The sequence below is a fragment of the Diabrotica virgifera genome, chromosome 8 (assembly GCF_917563875.1).
Source record: "Diabrotica virgifera virgifera chromosome 8, PGI_DIABVI_V3a".
Classification (NCBI taxonomy): domain Eukaryota; kingdom Metazoa; phylum Arthropoda; class Insecta; order Coleoptera; family Chrysomelidae; genus Diabrotica; species Diabrotica virgifera.
In genome coordinates this window covers 42392816-42411822 of record NC_065450.1, presented here as the reverse complement: position 1 = coordinate 42411822, position 19007 = coordinate 42392816, and the positions used below count along the sequence as shown (strand labels likewise).

The window sequence follows — 19007 nt, the reverse complement described above, 5'->3', positions numbered from 1 at the left end:
TTTTTTTTCCTGAGAGCCACCGTTTTTGAGATATAACGATTCAAAAAGTGGTAATCGTCATAATATGCGCATGCGCACACGTTTCCACACCACCTTTGAGGTAGTGCCCCGCCGAAATGGCGAGGCCCAAATGTCCTAGATCCATCCATACTTACATAAGTGCAAAAATTAAATGCAATGGAGAGATAACATCCAAGCAGATCTCCGTAAAATGAACCCTAGGTTGATGGAAAACCGAACAAATTGGAAAAAGTTGTACAGTCAGCCAGGACCCATCCAGGGTTTTAGCGCTACGTGATGATGATGAAAATGTAAATGTTTGTTATAAATATTATAAATATTATTAAATATCATATTTGTGTACTTTTAGGTTATTAATACATCAGTCTATAAGAATTCCATGATAATAGCAGGACCGCAAATTTTAATATTTGCCGTTTCAGGATTGGTTGTTAATTATTTGGGGAAAACCAAACTAATCGGTGAGTAGACCGTCTGAAGCTATTTTCAACTTATTCTAAATATTAATGTGTAACATCCAAATAAGTGTTCTAAACCAATTTCTTTGTGATTTTTTATTAACCCTTAACCGGTAACGTGCAGTTTGTGAGACTGATTGGCTTTAAAACGCGACTTTTCCAATTCTCGAGTGATTAAATAATCCAGCTGCGTAGGAAATTTTTCTTTATTAAAAATTAATAGGTATATAATAGCTATTTGTATAACAAGGGAGAAAAGTGCTATTCTTTTTCTCATGATCATCTTTCAGTGCGTCACAATTTTCGATTTCTTTCTAACGCATTAAATTGTATGTGACAGAAAAAAAGGCACGTCCGTGATTACAGACATTTACAACATTTATTCTAGTTATTCTAGTTGTCTATAGTTGGCGCCATAATAAAAAAATAATTTTTATTTTTAATTAGATAATAATATTACAAATATAATCTGTATAATTTATAAGACTATACAAATCAAAGAAAATACCATTTTATAAATGCAAGAAACACATTTGATTTGTTTTTATTCCAAATTGAAAATAAAATATGACAACTGTCAGATTTAACTAAAATGTCATGTTAGAATAAATTTCATAAATGTGTATTATCACGGACTTACCCTTTTTCCTATCATTTGTTACGCACTGAAAAATGCTCATGAAAAGGACAATACTTTTCCTCCAGAGAATGAAGTTTACTGCTCGACGCGTAGCGGAGGCCAGTAAACATTCAAGGGAGGAAAAGGCACTTTACTCCCATGTTATACATATGATTTTTCCACCTTCCTCAAATAACAAGTCATTTTTTCATTTTTACTTAAGGTGATACAGTAGCGATCAACAGGTATCAAAAACGCGTTTCAAGATTGCGGCTGTAATTTTGAATATTTTTTCGAGATATTTGGCACACGTATTCGTAATATAATAAAGAATGGCGGTACAGAGCCCAATTTGAAAAATATATTAATATGTGGAAATGACTCTTTAATTAAATACAGTATTAAAAAAACGAGCCTGTACCGCCATTAAGAAGAACAAAAAGATACACTTTCTTCAAATAAACTTTTTTTCCAGCTACCTCTACCGAAAGTATACTTTTCCGGACCTGATTGTAGGGAGCAAAGTTGTACTTTTCCTCCCTAGGGAGGAAAATATTTTTCCTCCCTAGGGAGGAAAAGTAAAAGTGACGTCGTAGGGAGCAAAGTTGTACTTTTCCTCCCTAGGGAGGAAAATATTTTTCCTCCCTAGGGAGGAAAAGTAAAAGTGACGTCTTGGTTTTTCATTCATGAAATATAACTTATTCACCCCCTGTACAATATCTATTTTCTCTTACATAAGTATCTATACATTTTAACGATTATTTAAAAACACTCTGTATTTTGCAGAATGGTAAAAAACAGTAAATTGTTATTCTGATTTAACAATGTTTACATTAATAATTTGACTTATATTTGACAGTTCACAGTTATATTGTACCTACTTAGTTAGTTTTAGTTCTAATAAATTTTGTTGGTTAGTTACATAAATAAATTAAGTAAAAATGAAAAAATGACTTGTTATTTGAGGAAGGTGGTAAAACCATATGTATAACATGGGAGTAAAGTGCCTTTTCCTCCCTTGAATGATTACTGCCCTCCGCTACGCGTCGGGCAGTAAACTTCATTCTCGGGAGGAAAAGTAGCACTTTCCTCCCTTGTTATACAAATAGCTATTATCCGATGCCTAGATTTTGTGTCATTTTGGAACTACTAAAATTTTTTATTTCATTAGTAGTTCCAAAATGACACAAAATCTAGGCATCGGATAAAAAAGTTTATTTGAAGAAAGTGTATTTTTTTGTTCTTCTTAATGGCGGTACAGCCTCGTTTTTTTAATATTGTATTTAATTACAGACTAATTTCCACATATTAATATATTTTTCAAATTGGGCTCTGTACCGCCATTCTTTATTATATTACGAATACGTGTGCCAAATATCTCGAAAAAATATTCAAAATTACAGCCGCAATCTTGGAACGCGTTTTCGCTACCTGTTGATCGCTACTGTTTCCTCTAAATTTATTTATGTAACTAACCAACAACATTTATTAGAACTAAAACTAACAAGTAGGAAGTAGGTACAATATAATTGTCAACTGTCAAATATAAGGCAAATTATCAAAATGTATAGATACTTACGTAATAGAAAATAGATATTGTACAGGGCGTCAATAAGTTATATTTCATGAATGAGATACCATGACGTCACTTTACTTTTCCTCCCTAGGGACGAAAAATACTTTTCCTCCCTAGGGTGGAAAAGTACAACTTTGCTCCCTACAATCAGGTCCGGAAAAGTATACATTCGGTAGAGGTAGGTGGAAAAATAAATTCTGTCCTTGTGGGATCGATACTCATCGGAGGGACTGCAGACGTTCGGATACAATTAGCGTATCTTTGTAAAGATAATGAAGTCAACTTTACTTTACAAGACATTTACTCAACACACACACACACACACACACACACTCACACACACACACACACACACACACACACTCACACACACACTCACACACACACACACACACACACACACACACTCACACACACACACACACACACTCACACACACTCACACACACACACACACACACTCACACACACACACACACACACACACACACACACACACACACACACACACACACACACACACACACACACACACACACACACACACACACACACACACACACACACACACACACACACACACACACACACACACACACACACACACACACACACACACACACACACACACACACACACACACACACACACACACACACACACACACACACACACACACACACACACACACACACACACACACACACACACACACACACACACACACACACACACACACACACACACACACACACACACACACACACACACACACACACACACACACACACACACACACACACACACACACACACACACACACACACACACACACACACACACACACACACACACACACACACACACACACACACACACACACACACACACACACACACACACACACACACACACACACACACACACACACACACACACACACACACACACACACACACACACACACACACACACACACACACACACACACACACACACACACACACACACACACACACACACACACACACACACACACACACACACACACACACACACACACACACACACACACACACACACACACACACACACACACACACACACACACACACACACACACACACACACACACACACACACACACACACACACACACACACACACACACACACACACACACACACACACACACACACACACACACACACACACACACACACACACACACACACACACACACACACACACACATGTATTAAATAGTGTGATGTTATGCCTTCTGGTCCCAATTAATTAAAACTCTATTGTTTGGTTCAAATACATTATATTTACATTCACCTCCATCAACGACTAACCATAACAATATGTTTACATTTAACAGTAACGACCTACTACAGCAATAATTACTAACTGAGTACAATAATCTTTCTCCACCGAGTTAATGTTTATATACACATTTAAATAATAACAAAACATGACAATTCAATGTTACTTGCGGTTATTGATACAAGAACAGATACTACATGGATTAATGACTTTGAATGAGTTTTAAACATATTTTGTACAGGGTGATATTATAATACCACACCTCCCCGTTTTGTTAAAATTACATATTTTTAAAATAAGATTGATTGTCTATCATCGCCGTTTTTTAAAAAAAAAGAAAGTCCTAAGAAGAGAAGAAGAATATCTGAGTGTATATCCCTCTTTCCCTTTCACAGAGTGTTTATGATTACCTAATACTATTTTCAAAAATTAAATTTCCTAACTATCCTAACTAACTGTAACATGGTACATTTCAGATCAATCGATTTTTCCCTAAACATGTATATTCTTTTTCCTATTTTACACAAAAGTTCATATTTTCCCTATACTAAAACTGGTATTTTATAACCTATTACTAGTTCACGTACTTTCACGTCGTGTCTTTTCGTCCTTTTTTTTTCGTTCACTAATTCACTTCATCAAAACAGTGTCCACAGTGAATGAAATTGATCCTTACTTTTAAATAGTCTTTTAGTGCCTATAGGCATCTCATATAAGCGGGGGAATACCTAACTAAAAATCTCGTATCTACCTAAAAGTCCTAAGCTAAGCTAATATTACTCGAATAAGTAAAAAAAATGTATGTACGAAACCTCTATAATCTACCTTGATAGAAGTGGGTATAACATCGTTGGCTAGATCAAATTCTTTTACAAATTCCGCAACCTCAATCCCTTGTTATGAGGCCGTTGTTTATTCACGAATAATCATGAATAAAATAGGTACTCTCAAAACACAGAGTGGGTCTCTAATAAGCGTTCAAGCTTCTATAAATCATTAGTACCTTCCTAATTTGACAAGAGCAGTGGGTTTCTTATTGTCTCTAGTTGCCTCATAATATTTAGCTTATAATATTGTTAGTTCTTCTTCTTATCTATATAGTCCTCCAGATTCTTTATCTCGACTCTTCAGGTCGGTTCGTTAAAAATGAATCTCTTGCTTATAGCAATGTTTGTCTTAAGCTCTTATATCAACGTATGTCATCACTAATCATTATTCATTAAAAAAATATCATTTATCACTCAAAAAAATATTAATTCAGGTTCATATCACACAAAATTTAACACAAAATCGATGAAAATGTACTAAATATACTCAATAAATATCAATAATAAAACAACTGGCTAATAAAAATGCAATAATAGTATACATATTCGACAAAAATTCAATAAAAATTCAAAAATAGCATATGCAAAAGTTAGATAAAAATATTCAAAATAAGTTTAAATCTCAAAATTCGATAGAAATTTTTGAAAAAAAAATTCGAGATTCCATAAAATATTCGAAAATAACCGTACTAGAAATAGAAATCGGATAGAGATTTTTCAAATAAATTCGATAAAATTCAAAATTCAATAATAGCATATATAATAAACTTCGATAAAAATATTCAATTCAAAAATCACTTCATATTTCAAAATTCATAGATATTCTTAAAAAAAAAATCGATAAGCAAAGATAAATATTCAATGTTCAATAACAATATAAAACGAGGGAAGCATTTTTAATAAAGATAGACATTCTTACTTACATTTTATCACTTGTGTCTTTTTTCACTGGGTTCTCTGCATTCTTCCTGTCCTGGTCTGGTCCATTTTCCGCCGTCGGTGTTTCCAATCTGGTGCCGCCATCTTTGTTCCTTACAGAAGATTCTCCTCTAGTCTGCAGGGTCGCCATGTATTAAATAGTGTGATGTTATGCCTTCTGGTCCCAATTAATTAAAACTCTATTGTTTGGTTCAAATACATTATATTTACATTCACCTCCATCAACGACTAACCATAACAATATGTTTACATTTAACAGTAACGACCTACTACAACAATAATTACTAACTGAGTACAATAATCTTTCTCCACCGAGTTAATGTTTATATACACATTTAAATAATAACAAAACATGACAATTCAATGTTACTTGCGGTTATTGATACAAGAACAGATACTACATGGATTAATGACTTTGAATGAGTTTTAAACATATTTTGTACAGGGTGATATTATAATACCACACACACACACACACACACACACACACACACACACACACACACACACACACACACACACACACACACACACACACACACACACACACACACACACACACACACACACACACACACACACACACACACACACACACACACACACACACACACACACACACACACACACACACACACACACACACACACACACACACACACACACACACACACACACACACACACACACACACACACACACACACACACACACACACACACACACACACACACACACACACACACACACACACACACACACACACACACACACACACACACACACACACACACACACACACACACACACACACACACACACACACACACACACACACACACACACACACACACACACACACACACACACACACACACACACACACACACACACACACACACACACACACACACACACACACACACACACACACACACACACACACACACACACACACACACACACACACACACACACACACACACACACACACACACACACACACACACACACACACACACACACACACACACACACACACACACACACACACACACACACACACACACACACACACACACACACACACACACACACACACACACACACACACACACACACACACACACACACACACACACACACACACACACACACACACACACACACACACACACACACACACACACACACACACACACACACACACACACACACACACACACACACACACACACACACACACACACACACACACACACACACACACACACACACACACACACACACACACACACACACACACACACACACACACACACACACACACACACACACACACACACACACACACACACACACACACACACACACACACACACACACACACACACACACACACACACACACACACACACACACACACACACACACACACACACACACACACACACACACACACACACACACACACACACACACACACACACACACACACACACACACACACACACACACACACACACACACACACACACACACACACACACACACACACACACACACACACACACACACACACACACACACACACACACACACACACACACACACACACACACACACACACACACACACACACACACACACACACACACACACACACACACACACACACACACACACACACACACACACACACACACACACACACACACACACACACACACACACACACACACACAAATGTCGAGGCATTTAAGGTAAATTAAAGAAATATTCACAATTATTCTGATGAACGTGAAACATGGACGATGAGCAAATCGGAACACGTTATACTACGAGTGTAAGAAAGAAAAGTCCTCAGGAAAATATTTCGAGAAAATCTATGGAATGGAAGGTGAATAAAAAGAACAAATATGGAACTAGAGAAGATGTATGGAGAACCGAAAATCGTAAGGATCAGAAAATCACAAAGACTGAGATGTTTGGGACATATCCAAAGGACGCCAAATACGAGACCGTCTAAAAGAATACTAACGGGGGAATAGGAGCAAAGAAGAAGAAAGATAAGTCGCAAACTAGGTGGAAGACAATGTTGAAAAAATTATAAAAGAACTTTAAATCTCCAGTTGGAAAAATAAAGTAGCAGGCAGCAAGCATGCAAGAATGAAGAAGAATAGTAAACCAAGCCAAGGGCCTTTTAGGCCTGAAAAGCTCAACTTCCCACATCAAAAATCCAATTATAAAAAAATGTTCTCCAAGATTTTATAGTTTAGATTGATTTTTTTGTTACCTCGACACCTTCGGGTATATGAGGTGTTCTATTATGTATGTATGTATGATTTTTTTGTTACAGCTATACTTTGTACCATATCATCGATGTCAGCTATTGGATTGTACTTTGCTCCAAATACGGAATTATTGATTACTCTTTTTGCAATATACATACCGTTTGTAGATTTAGCAAGACTTACAGCAGCAGCTATTACTTTGGAGTTATTTCCTACTCATTTCAGGTGACAATTATTATATTTAGTATAAATTTAAATCTTCTGCGAAGAGTTGAGTACGAAAGCAATAAAGTTGATCTGAAAATCAATAAAGCTAAGACAAAAATAATGGTGGTCGACAGATTCGACACTATTCAACTGACTAACACGTTACAGGAATACCAGATAGTAAACACCTTTATCTATCTCGGGTCTAGTATAACTAACGATGGTAGCTGTGAAGCAGAAGTTCGGAGACGTATTGGTATGGCAAAAAATGCGATGAGTCGCCTAACTAAAGTTTGGAAAGACAGATCTATCTCTAAAAATATCAAGATGAGACTGGTGAATGCCCTTGTATTCTCAATATTTCTATACGGAGCAGAGACTTGGAATCTTCGCGCATGCGAGTGCCAAAAAATTGATGCCTTTGAGAAGTGGTGCTGGAGAAGAATGCTGCGCATACCTTGGACAGCTCATAGGACAAACGTTTCCATTCTAAACCAACTCAATATTAAAAAAGGCTGTCCACAATATTTCTGTAACGAATTCTGCAATTGTTTGGTCACGTGGTTCGCAGAGGTGACGACAGTTTGGAGAGATTAATTGTTTTTGGAAACGTTCCGGGGAGAAGATCAAGAGAACGATCACCAACTAGATGGTCTGACCAAATAAAGCATTCAGCTGGAAACTCATTCTGCGAAGCTCTTAGAGCAGCTAAAGATAGAGACCAATGGAGAAACATTGTTAGGAATATTGGAAGAAATCACGATCCTCAGTAATGGGGAAACGACAAGTGAGAGAGAGAGAGAGAGAGAGCTGCGGAAGTGGTTCGGGCTCACATCAGTCGAACTATTCAGAAGTGCCGTAAGCAAGATCAGAATTGCCATGTTAATATTCAATGTTCCCAACGGGCAGGTCACTTGAAGGAGAAGAAGTATAAATTTAAGTTGTAAATAATATTTTAAGATAGGTATAACCATAGAAATGGACTACAAAAAATAAGAAATGTCGCATGCTGGGAAATGTTTGCTCAATTTAATTACTTGTTTTCTGATTTTGGCTTTTGAGATGTGGCTTTATCGTCGAATCCTGAAGATATCTTATACCGACCACATTACTAATGAGGGTGTTTTGCTGAGAATGAAAAAAGAAAAAGAGCTGTTAATCAAAATAAAAACAGCCAAAATCGAATACCTCGGTCACATCATGAGGAACAGTGAGAGATATGGACTGCTGCAACTGGTCTTGCAGGGAAAAGTAGAGGGAAAGCGTGGACCAGGAAGGCGAAGGATTTCCTGGCTGAAAAATCTACGAACGTGGTTCAACACAACGACTACAAATCTTTTCAGAGCAGCAGTGTGCAAAGTGCAGATTGCCATGATGGTCGCCAACATCCGAAACGGATAGACACTACAAGAAGAAGAAGTTTTCTGATTATCAGTGGCAAAGGGGCGAAAACGAAATACATCAAAGTCTCACAATGACCAGATCAACTATTGAAAAATTTACCATATTATTATTATCTAAAAATGCAGATATTATAGAAAACATAAAACTACGTCACGCATGGATATGAATTTTTCTCATTGTCACGTATGTTACAAAAATATAAATCATTAAAATGTCAGAGTCAAAACGGCTTTAAAATGTGAGTCTAGTACAGGATGATACAGTTATATTCTACAGCAACTCAATATTACCAGAACTATTAACCTAAACACTAGACCCATCAAAACTATCAATCAAAGAATCCTGAGCTACAGAAAACACTGAGATTGGAGATACAAGCAGAAAAAGCATCATTACTTGCGCTGAACCGTTGATTGAAATATTGATCCTCAATCAACGGCTGAACACAACTTGACAGACTGGCCGAGCATCACAGCGAGACATGGTATGTAATAGATCATCCGGCTAATGCAACGAAAAAGCTGATCTTTTTACTAAAAGAATATTCTTTTTCTTAGCCTTCTATCTCCCGTGTGTGGACATATACCTCTCCCAACTCCTTCCATCGGTCTCTATTGAGAACAATATTCTTCTAATTTGTTCCGGCTACTCGTTTAATATCTTCAATCCATCTCATCTGTGGTCGTCCTCTTATTCGTTTACTTTCGTAAGGTGTCCAACATCTAAAAAGAATATTATAGTACAAGATACTTTGGTTAACCTTAAGAAAAATCACTGATCACACTAAAATTGGCGACCAAAGTGATGAGTGATAACAAACAAACTGAATAAAATTATAACATTAGCAGAAGAACAACAAGGTTTTAGGTCGGGAAGATCATGCACCGACGCTATATTTATAAAGAGGCAGGTTCAAGAAAAATCATTAGAATACATAAACCGGCATACTTATGTATCGTGGACCTTAAGAAGTCATTTGACAGAGTTAAATTAAAGGACGTTATCCATTTATTGCACGCAAGAGAAGTACACCTCTAGGAATAATTAAAACGATCGAAAATATCTACCAGAACAACACAATAAAAGTAAAAGTAGATGAAGAACTAACTGACCCAATTGAAGCTGGCAATGGGATAAGACGGGAGATTCCCTGAGTCCTCTATTGTTCAACCTGATCATGGACGAAATAATAAAAAAAGTAAGAACAAAAAAAGGATACCAAATGGGAGAAAAACAACTTAAAATAATCTGCTATGCAGAAGACGCAATTCTAATCTCTCCCAAGTGAAGATGATTTACAACGTATGCTGCACGAATTTAATATAACCGCTAGAAAATTTAACATGTTAATTTCCCAAAAAAAAAAAACTACTAAATGCATGGTTATAACAGTAGATCTAATAAGGTGTAAATTAGAAGTCAAATAATAGAACAAGTCATAGAGTTTAAATATCTAGGCATCACACTATCTAGCTACGGAAAGCTCGAAAGAGAAGTGGAAGGTCAGGTGAATAAAGCATGCAGAGCCGCAGGTTGCCTGAATGAAACAATATGGAGAAATAAAAACATCGGAAAAGAAGTGAAAGGCAGAATTTACAAAACAGTCATCAGACCAATAATAACATACTCGGCAGAAACACGACCCGATACAGAAAGGACAAAAAGAATGCTAGAAACAGCAGAGATGAAAACACTGCGAAAAATCGATGGCAAGACACTGTGGGATATAGCTAGAAATGCAGATATACGACGGAGATGCAAGGTGGACAACATTAATAACTGGGTGAAAAACAGAAGAGTAGAATGGAATGGCCACATAAGCCGAATGACAATAAACAGAGTAGTAAGGACGGCGAGAGACGGTTCCCCAATAGGAAGACGATCAGTGGGAAGACCACGAAAAAGATGGAATGACAACTTACTGGAGGCACATTGAAAAACAGACAGAGTCATGTCTACATAAAAAGAAGAATAAGAAGACAACTGAATGAGAATCTGGATCCTATCAAAACATAACTACTACTTTCTTATGGACATGCACCGGTGTGGGAACATAGGCACAAAATTATGAGGCTGTTTCAGCTGTAGATAGCAGCTGTAGCACTCTTGCAGATCAATATAAAGGGCAATAATATTTTGAATCAATAACACCAAATAGTTAGAATCATAAAAAAACAATTGCAAGAATGTAAAAGATATATTGAAAATCTTTTTGTAGAACTTATACACAGTCCTTAGCAATAGCAAGCATGAAAGATGAAAAGGCGCCCGAACCAAATAGAGTGCAGGTGGAGGTTTTGGAAACTCTTGAAGAAGATAGACCTTTCTCACTCCTAATAAACTTGCTCCACTTCATTCACAAGAGCCGAATAATTTCTAAAAAATGGCTTAAATTAGCAATTGTGGCGACATCTAAGAAGGCTAAGAAATAAAGAATAAAAAACGATGAATTTAATGATTCATAAACTAAAGTTTCTGAAAATCATTCATCATCATCATAAGTGGCTCGACAATCCGTTGTGGATCTTGGCCTGCTCACAAAGAAATCGCCACTCCACTCCTGTCATTTCCTGGCAACTTCCCTCCATCTTCTGACCCCTAGAACCTTTAGGTCTTCTTCCACATCATCAATTCATCTTCTTCGTGGTCGTCCTCTACTTCTTGTGCCCTCTGGTTTTGAAAAAGTTAATCTCTTAGTGTACTCGTGATCTGGTATTCTAGCAATGTGTCCAGCCCATCTAAGTCTCTGCACTTTAACGAATTTCACAATATCTGGATCGATGTATAACTGATACCGTTCAAAGTATTGCCTTCGACGCCATAGCCCATTTTCATTTTCGTCCCCAAAAATCTTTCTAAGAATTTTTCTCTCAAAAATACCAACAAGTCTTTCATCATTTTGAGATAAGGTCCACGGAAAATCATTCACTCCAGAATATATCTGGTGATCTGATATAGTCCAGGAACCGAAGCTTTTCACCCCGCAATTTTTACAGAATAGATCGATTTGCTTGAAAATTTGAGAATAAGTAGTGGATGGTCCAAGGATCAAAATCTATATGATACTGAAAGGCGCTTTTATTATGGGGGTGGTTGCCACCCCATCTCGGGGGTGGAAATTTTTTATTATATTTTGACAGCAAAAGTTGATAAAAACATTCATTCTAAGCAAAAAATGTTGTATATATTTTTTTGATAAAACTAATAGTGTTCGATTTATTCGCTATCGAAAGTGTTAGTTTTATATGGAAAAAATCAATGTTCTTCTATAGTACACTGATTTACTATTCACTCAATTTTTGTCGTAGTAAAAAATTTTTCACACCAAGTTCTTAAGAATTAAATAACCTACAATTTAATATTTAAACATTTTTTCTTATAAAAAACAAACTGTCGAAACCCAAAAGACTCCATCTTTAAACAAATAAATGTTTAAAAATAATAAAATCTTTGGATTTCTTGGTTCGGAAGCAGATTCTCTCTTATACCTATTCCCCATCCTTTTAAAAATTTCAAGGAAAAGGGTGATGAATGTAGAGACATGGGGAGTCTACATAGTTGCACTCCACAACATATCAATTCACCGAGGTAAAGATCAACAAATCTGCTTCCTAGTACTCGATACGTGAGTAAAACCGTGGGTAGATAAAAGGCATTATATTTAATTTCAATTCAGAGATCATTACCATCTTTCTATGGACCATTTCGAACTCAATGATGCTCTATTGAGAGCATCATTGCATATGCTTTCCTGACAAGAACAAAAGAGTTCGAAATGGTCCATAGAAAGATGGTAATGATCTCTGAATCGAAATTAAATATAATGCCTTTTATTTTTTCTTATCTTTGATGCTAATCTTTCTATTCTGAAGAAAATAGCATTTTTTACAAAACTACAAAAATTCTTCATTCGCTTTTAACTTCAGTTTTTTAAAAACTTATCATTTTAAACCAGTCAAACTTCTAGAATCTATTAATAATACACAAATAAAGAAGAATGAATAAGGCCAAGGACTAAAAACACCGCTAACTTACATTATTATGCTTACAATTGGATTTCTCCTTTTTTTTCTCAAAAAAATATATTGATTTTTTAACCGTAACTTTTTTATTTTGTATCTTAGAAAGTTTGGCATAAAAGAATTTTGTAGGTTTTTATAAGATCTACAAGCCTATTAATATTATATCTTATTAAAATCCTTAGTCACAAAAAGAGGTGACTTTGAAAAGGTTGGTATAGGTGGTTTTTGAATGCTATTACAGTTTTAATTGTCAATAGCTCACTTAATTTTTGTCATAAAAAAATTTTTTTCATACCAAATTCTTGGGAATTAAATTAACTACAATTTAATATTTAAACATTTTTTCACATCTCTGATGCTAATCTTTCTATTCAGAAGAAAAGGCCATTCTTTCCAAACTACAAAAATTCGTTAATCGCTGTTAACTTCATTTGTTTAAAAACGAATCTTTCTCAGTCGGTCAAACTTCTCGAACCTATTAATAGTACATAAATAAATAAGACCAAATAAGGTCAATGACTAGTTTTAATTAGGGTGGTGATTACGGGGTTGCATCCGACCACTTTTGCGCTGAAAAAAATAGGGACCGACATTATTTTCATTATAAGTCCCTAAATTTTTGAGCTAGAGATTTCTTTTTATTTCTAGGGATAGATATTTTTAAGTTCTTTAAATTAGTTTTAAAATGTTATTCTCGAAAAATACATATTTTTCCCGTCTTTTGACTTTGAAACTACAATATTTAGCATTTCACAAAGGAGAGCTAACATATAATAAAGTATATCTTGATTACTGTTGGTCTTAAAGAAAACTAAAAAACACGATTTTGTTTATTTTTTCAAATAGTACATTTTTGTTAAGTAAGGTTGTTTTCATAAAACGAAAACTTTTGGAGTTATTAGCAGAAAACTGATTAAAAACATTGATTTTTCGATATAATACTAACACCTTCGATAGCGAATAAATCGAAAACTATTAATTTTATCAAAAAAATGTATAGAAGATTTTTTGCTTAGAATGAACGTTTTTACCAACTTTTGTGGTCAAAATATAATAAAAAATTTCCACCCTCAATAGGGGGTGGCAACTACCCCCATGGTAAAAGCGCCTTTCGGCATCACATAGATTTTGATCCTTGGACTATCCACTACTTATTCTCAAATTTTCAAGCGAATCGATCCATTCTGTAAAAATTGCGAGGTTTTGTCCTATTTCAAGCTTCATTACTTGGACTAATAAGTAACCTCCTTTGCCGATTGGGATGCTGCAATTATAAAAAACAAAAAAATGATGCATATGGAGAAGAGCTATTTTAGATATCTCATTAAACATTATTATTTGAGAAGTAAAACGGCAAAGGAAACAAAAGAAAAGCTGGATAAATATTATGGGATTTATGCTCCTGTCAGATTACACTGTAAAATTTTTCTTCCATGAATTTCGTAATGGCCGTATATATACATTGGATGAACCACGTACTGGACTTCCCACCGATGCAGTTACACCGGAAAATGTGAAGAAAGTCGCCCACAAAATGGTTCTTTATCGTAAAGTGAAAGTGCGTGAATTTTCAGAAGCCAAGAGAATTAGTAAAGGAAGCACTAGTCATATTTTGCAAAATTTTAAATATGAAAAAATTATCCTACCCATGGGTGCCGCCTTTGCTGACCATGGACCAAAAACATGATCGTGTGACCACTTCGTAATAGTGTTTGGCCATATGAAGCGTAATCCGTCGGACTTTAGGCGTCGATTGGTAACCGTTGATGAAACTTGGATTGGATACACTACTTCATCCCAGAGAACAGAATGAATATACGGCAGTGGACCGAAGCCGACAAAATTGCTCCGAAGTGGCCAAGAGTCGATCAATGAGACGGAAGGTTATGGCCACGTATTTTGAGTTTGCAGAGGCATAATTTTAATTAAATAGATATCTCGAAAAAGGTAAAATTATTAATAGCCAATATTATTGTGCATTATTAGAAAAAAAGTAAGGAGAAACTTCGTGTGAAACGACACCATATGTAGCAGAAGAAAAAAGTATTGTTTCTCCAAGACAATACACAGAGTCACAAGAGCGTTATGACAATGGCAAAAATTAATGAGTTGGACTTTTATAGACACTGATTCTTGGTTTTATATAATAGTAGGGGAGGAAAGTATGCTAAATTTGCAGTTACTCGAGCGTTATGGGGACCGATTGGGTTGTGAAAAATAAGTTCTAAAACCAAAAAAAGTTAAGTTTTCCATAAAGTGGGGGACTTTCCATTTTTTAATTTAATTTTCCATTTTCAACAACCGTTTTTCTATCTATCCATCTATCCATAATTCGAAAAAATGTTTCGAATGAAAGTTCTTTATTTTTACGCAAAGAATCAAAATCTGCAATAAAAATTGGAGGCTCCTATTTAAGATTTTAAAGTAACCCCCCACCCAAACTCCGTGGGGGACCATGTTTGGTGCCATTCGATGTATTTTTCAAAAATATTTAATACGTGTATTTTGCAGTTTTTCGATTTGATGTTTATTTCGCGAAATATCGCGGGATTCGTATTTAAAATTTTAAATTTGTCCCCCACCTCTCTCCGTGGGGGATTGTGTTTGGTATTATTCGATAGATTTTTGAAAAATATTGAACACGTATTTTTTAGTTTTCCGATCCGACGTTCGTTTCGCGAAATATTCGCTTTTTTGTGAAATTTTGTGACTCGCCCATTTACTTACCCGCTCAAATCATCAGATTATTGAAATATACACTCTTTTGCATGTACTTAACTTACCTTATCTTAATCTGACGATTTCGAGTTTTTCTAAGGATAGATTTTTTCGGACCCCCCTTAACGAGGGCCCCTGTATTAAGAGCCAATTTATGGTAAAGGTACATTTACAGGGTACAAGGTTTCTCCCCATGTGATAATCTGACGTTCCCGAGTAACTGCAAAAATCTCCGATTGGACTCCCCTACCATAAATAAAACTGTTCAGAATATAACTCGGTATTATTTTAAATTTTACTATTTACAGAACCTTAGCTGTATCGTTTCATTTAATGACAGGAAGATTGGGATCCATAACAGCAAATACATTATTTTCTTCGCTTGTTTCCACTGGATGTATTACACCATTTCTTCTTTGCTGCATATTAACAGCAAGTAAGTGCCTCTAAGTATAATAGCTATTTCTATTTTGCACAAAACACTTTTGCAATAGTGCTTTTTAATAAATAATAAATGAGAAAAATGATAGTAGCAATTTCAGCCAAACAATTTTTTTTGTTCTACGGGGGTCCTACAGCCTCTGCCGCATCCCGCATTTCGATCTCCACCTTTTTCGGTCGGTCTATTCTTCCTCATTTATGGCTCTATATCTCATTTTTTCTCTGATTTCTTCTCTCCATTCCAGTGCTGGTCTTCCTCTTCTTCTTCTTCTTCTATTCCATGGAACATAGTTTAAAGCCTGTTTTGGCCATCGTTCATCATCCATTCGCATTACATGCCCGTACCATAAAAGTTGTTTGGATTCTATTGTATCTACGGTATTGTAGATTCTTCTTGTTCTTCTTCTTATTTCTTCATTTGGGATGTGATCAAGTCTAGATATCCGACACGCTCTTCTCAGATAGTTCATTTCTACTACTTCCAGTATTTTCTTTTCATTCATTGTCATTTGCCAACATTCAGATCCGTACGTCAAAATTGGTTCTACAACCGACTTGTAGATTGTCATTTTGGTTTGTAAACTAATTTTAGGAGACCAAAGTAAAGAGTTTAGTGTTTGTACCACATTTCGACCCTGTTGTTTTTTCTGCTGGATGTCCCGTTTCGATGTTCCTTCCTTCGCTATGACAGTCCCTAAGTATTTAAATTCTTCGCATTGTTTTATCGAATCATATAATCCATGTCTTCCTCATCATTTGCCATAATCACTTGATCGTCTGCGAAGAAAAGATTTGTTAGGTACTTGTTTCCAAGTTCTATTCCCATTCCTGTGAATTTTCTCCTCCAGTTGTTTAATGCTTCCTGAATATAGATTTTAAATAGGGTTGGGGACAAAGAACATCCTTGTCTTAAGCCTTTTGTTACAGGAAGCGGGTCTGAAATTTTATTTTCCATTTTAACGGCACTTTTTGCATTTATGTACATGTTCGCTATGGCGTTCATGTATGCCTTACTTAGCCTGCCTTCGTTAATACTTCAAATAATCTTTTTAAGGGTACTGTATCATAGGCCTTCTCTAAGTCAGCGAACACTAAATGAGTCGGTAAATTTCTGGCTGTTCGTTTCTCTATAATTTGTTGAAGTACAAATATATTATCAACACAAGATCTGCCAGCACGGAATCCACTTTGATCCTCTATTTCCTCATATTGGTTTTCGATTTGTTCTTTTATCAATCGACCGTACAACCTCCTCAATGAGCTAATAACGCTTATACCTCTGTAATTTTTACATTTCTTCTTGTCACCTTTTTTGTGGATAGAGCTTATGCACGCCAAACTCCAATCTTCTGGAATATTATCTTGTTTGATTAGACATTTATTAAAGATCTCTGCTAAAAATTCTATTAGTATTGACGGTCCACATTTTATTAACTCAATAGGGATGTTTCCAGGTCCTGTGGCTTTCCCGTTTTTCATGTCCGTTAAGGATTGTCTTATCTCATCCACACTGATTGGCTGTACAATTTTGTTTGACTGAAATTGATTGTGTTGACTAGTATTTTGTTGGCTTATATCTTCTAATCTTCTTAGGTGTTTACTAATATTTTTCTTTTAAGCAATAACTATTATGACAAATTTATATCCTAATACGGAAAATAAAGGTCTGCAGTAGAATTGAGATCAGGCAATAATAGAGAAGATTGCCTTAGTTGTTGCAAGGATGGAAAACAATGTCAGTATTTATTATAACTACGTATTTTAAATTTTTTTATACTTTTAGATGAGGTATTAATAAGTTACTGTTTTTTATTTATATGACCAAATTTATGTGTTTGTCAATAAATATAATTGTATAAGTGGGTTTTATTAAATAAAGTTAATATATATAATCAATAACTTTATCAATGAGAAGAGTTTGAACCTTCGTACCGTTAACATAGTATCGAAGACGAGCTAGGTAGTTATCATCAAGCAATTAGCAGAAAATTGATCGTTTCAATAAGTAAAGATAAATAAAAGTTTTATTTATATATAAGTTAAGTTTTTTGTGAAAGTGGTACATACAAGTAAAAAGGCAGTAAGCGATATACCTACGACATATTTTTTACGTAATTTTTTTGAAATATTAAATATTTTATTGTATTATAAT

The 19007-nt window shown here is 35.6% G+C and overlaps 1 protein-coding gene across 1 annotated transcript in view; it reads left to right on the top strand.

Annotated features, from left to right (window-relative positions):
- Positions 1 to 18713, top strand: part of LOC126890143 (synaptic vesicle glycoprotein 2B-like) — a 68257-nt gene extending 49544 nt beyond the window's left edge. Inside the window, exons 8-11 of the mRNA XM_050658993.1 lie at positions 371 to 482; positions 8129 to 8288; positions 16723 to 16850; positions 18475 to 18713. Of these exons, the coding sequence (XP_050514950.1) occupies positions 371 to 482; positions 8129 to 8288; positions 16723 to 16850; positions 18475 to 18530 (456 nt within the window). The 3' untranslated portion in view covers positions 18531 to 18713. The remainder of the gene's footprint in view (positions 1 to 370; positions 483 to 8128; positions 8289 to 16722; positions 16851 to 18474) is intronic.
- Positions 18714 to 19007: the final 294 nt, after the last annotated feature.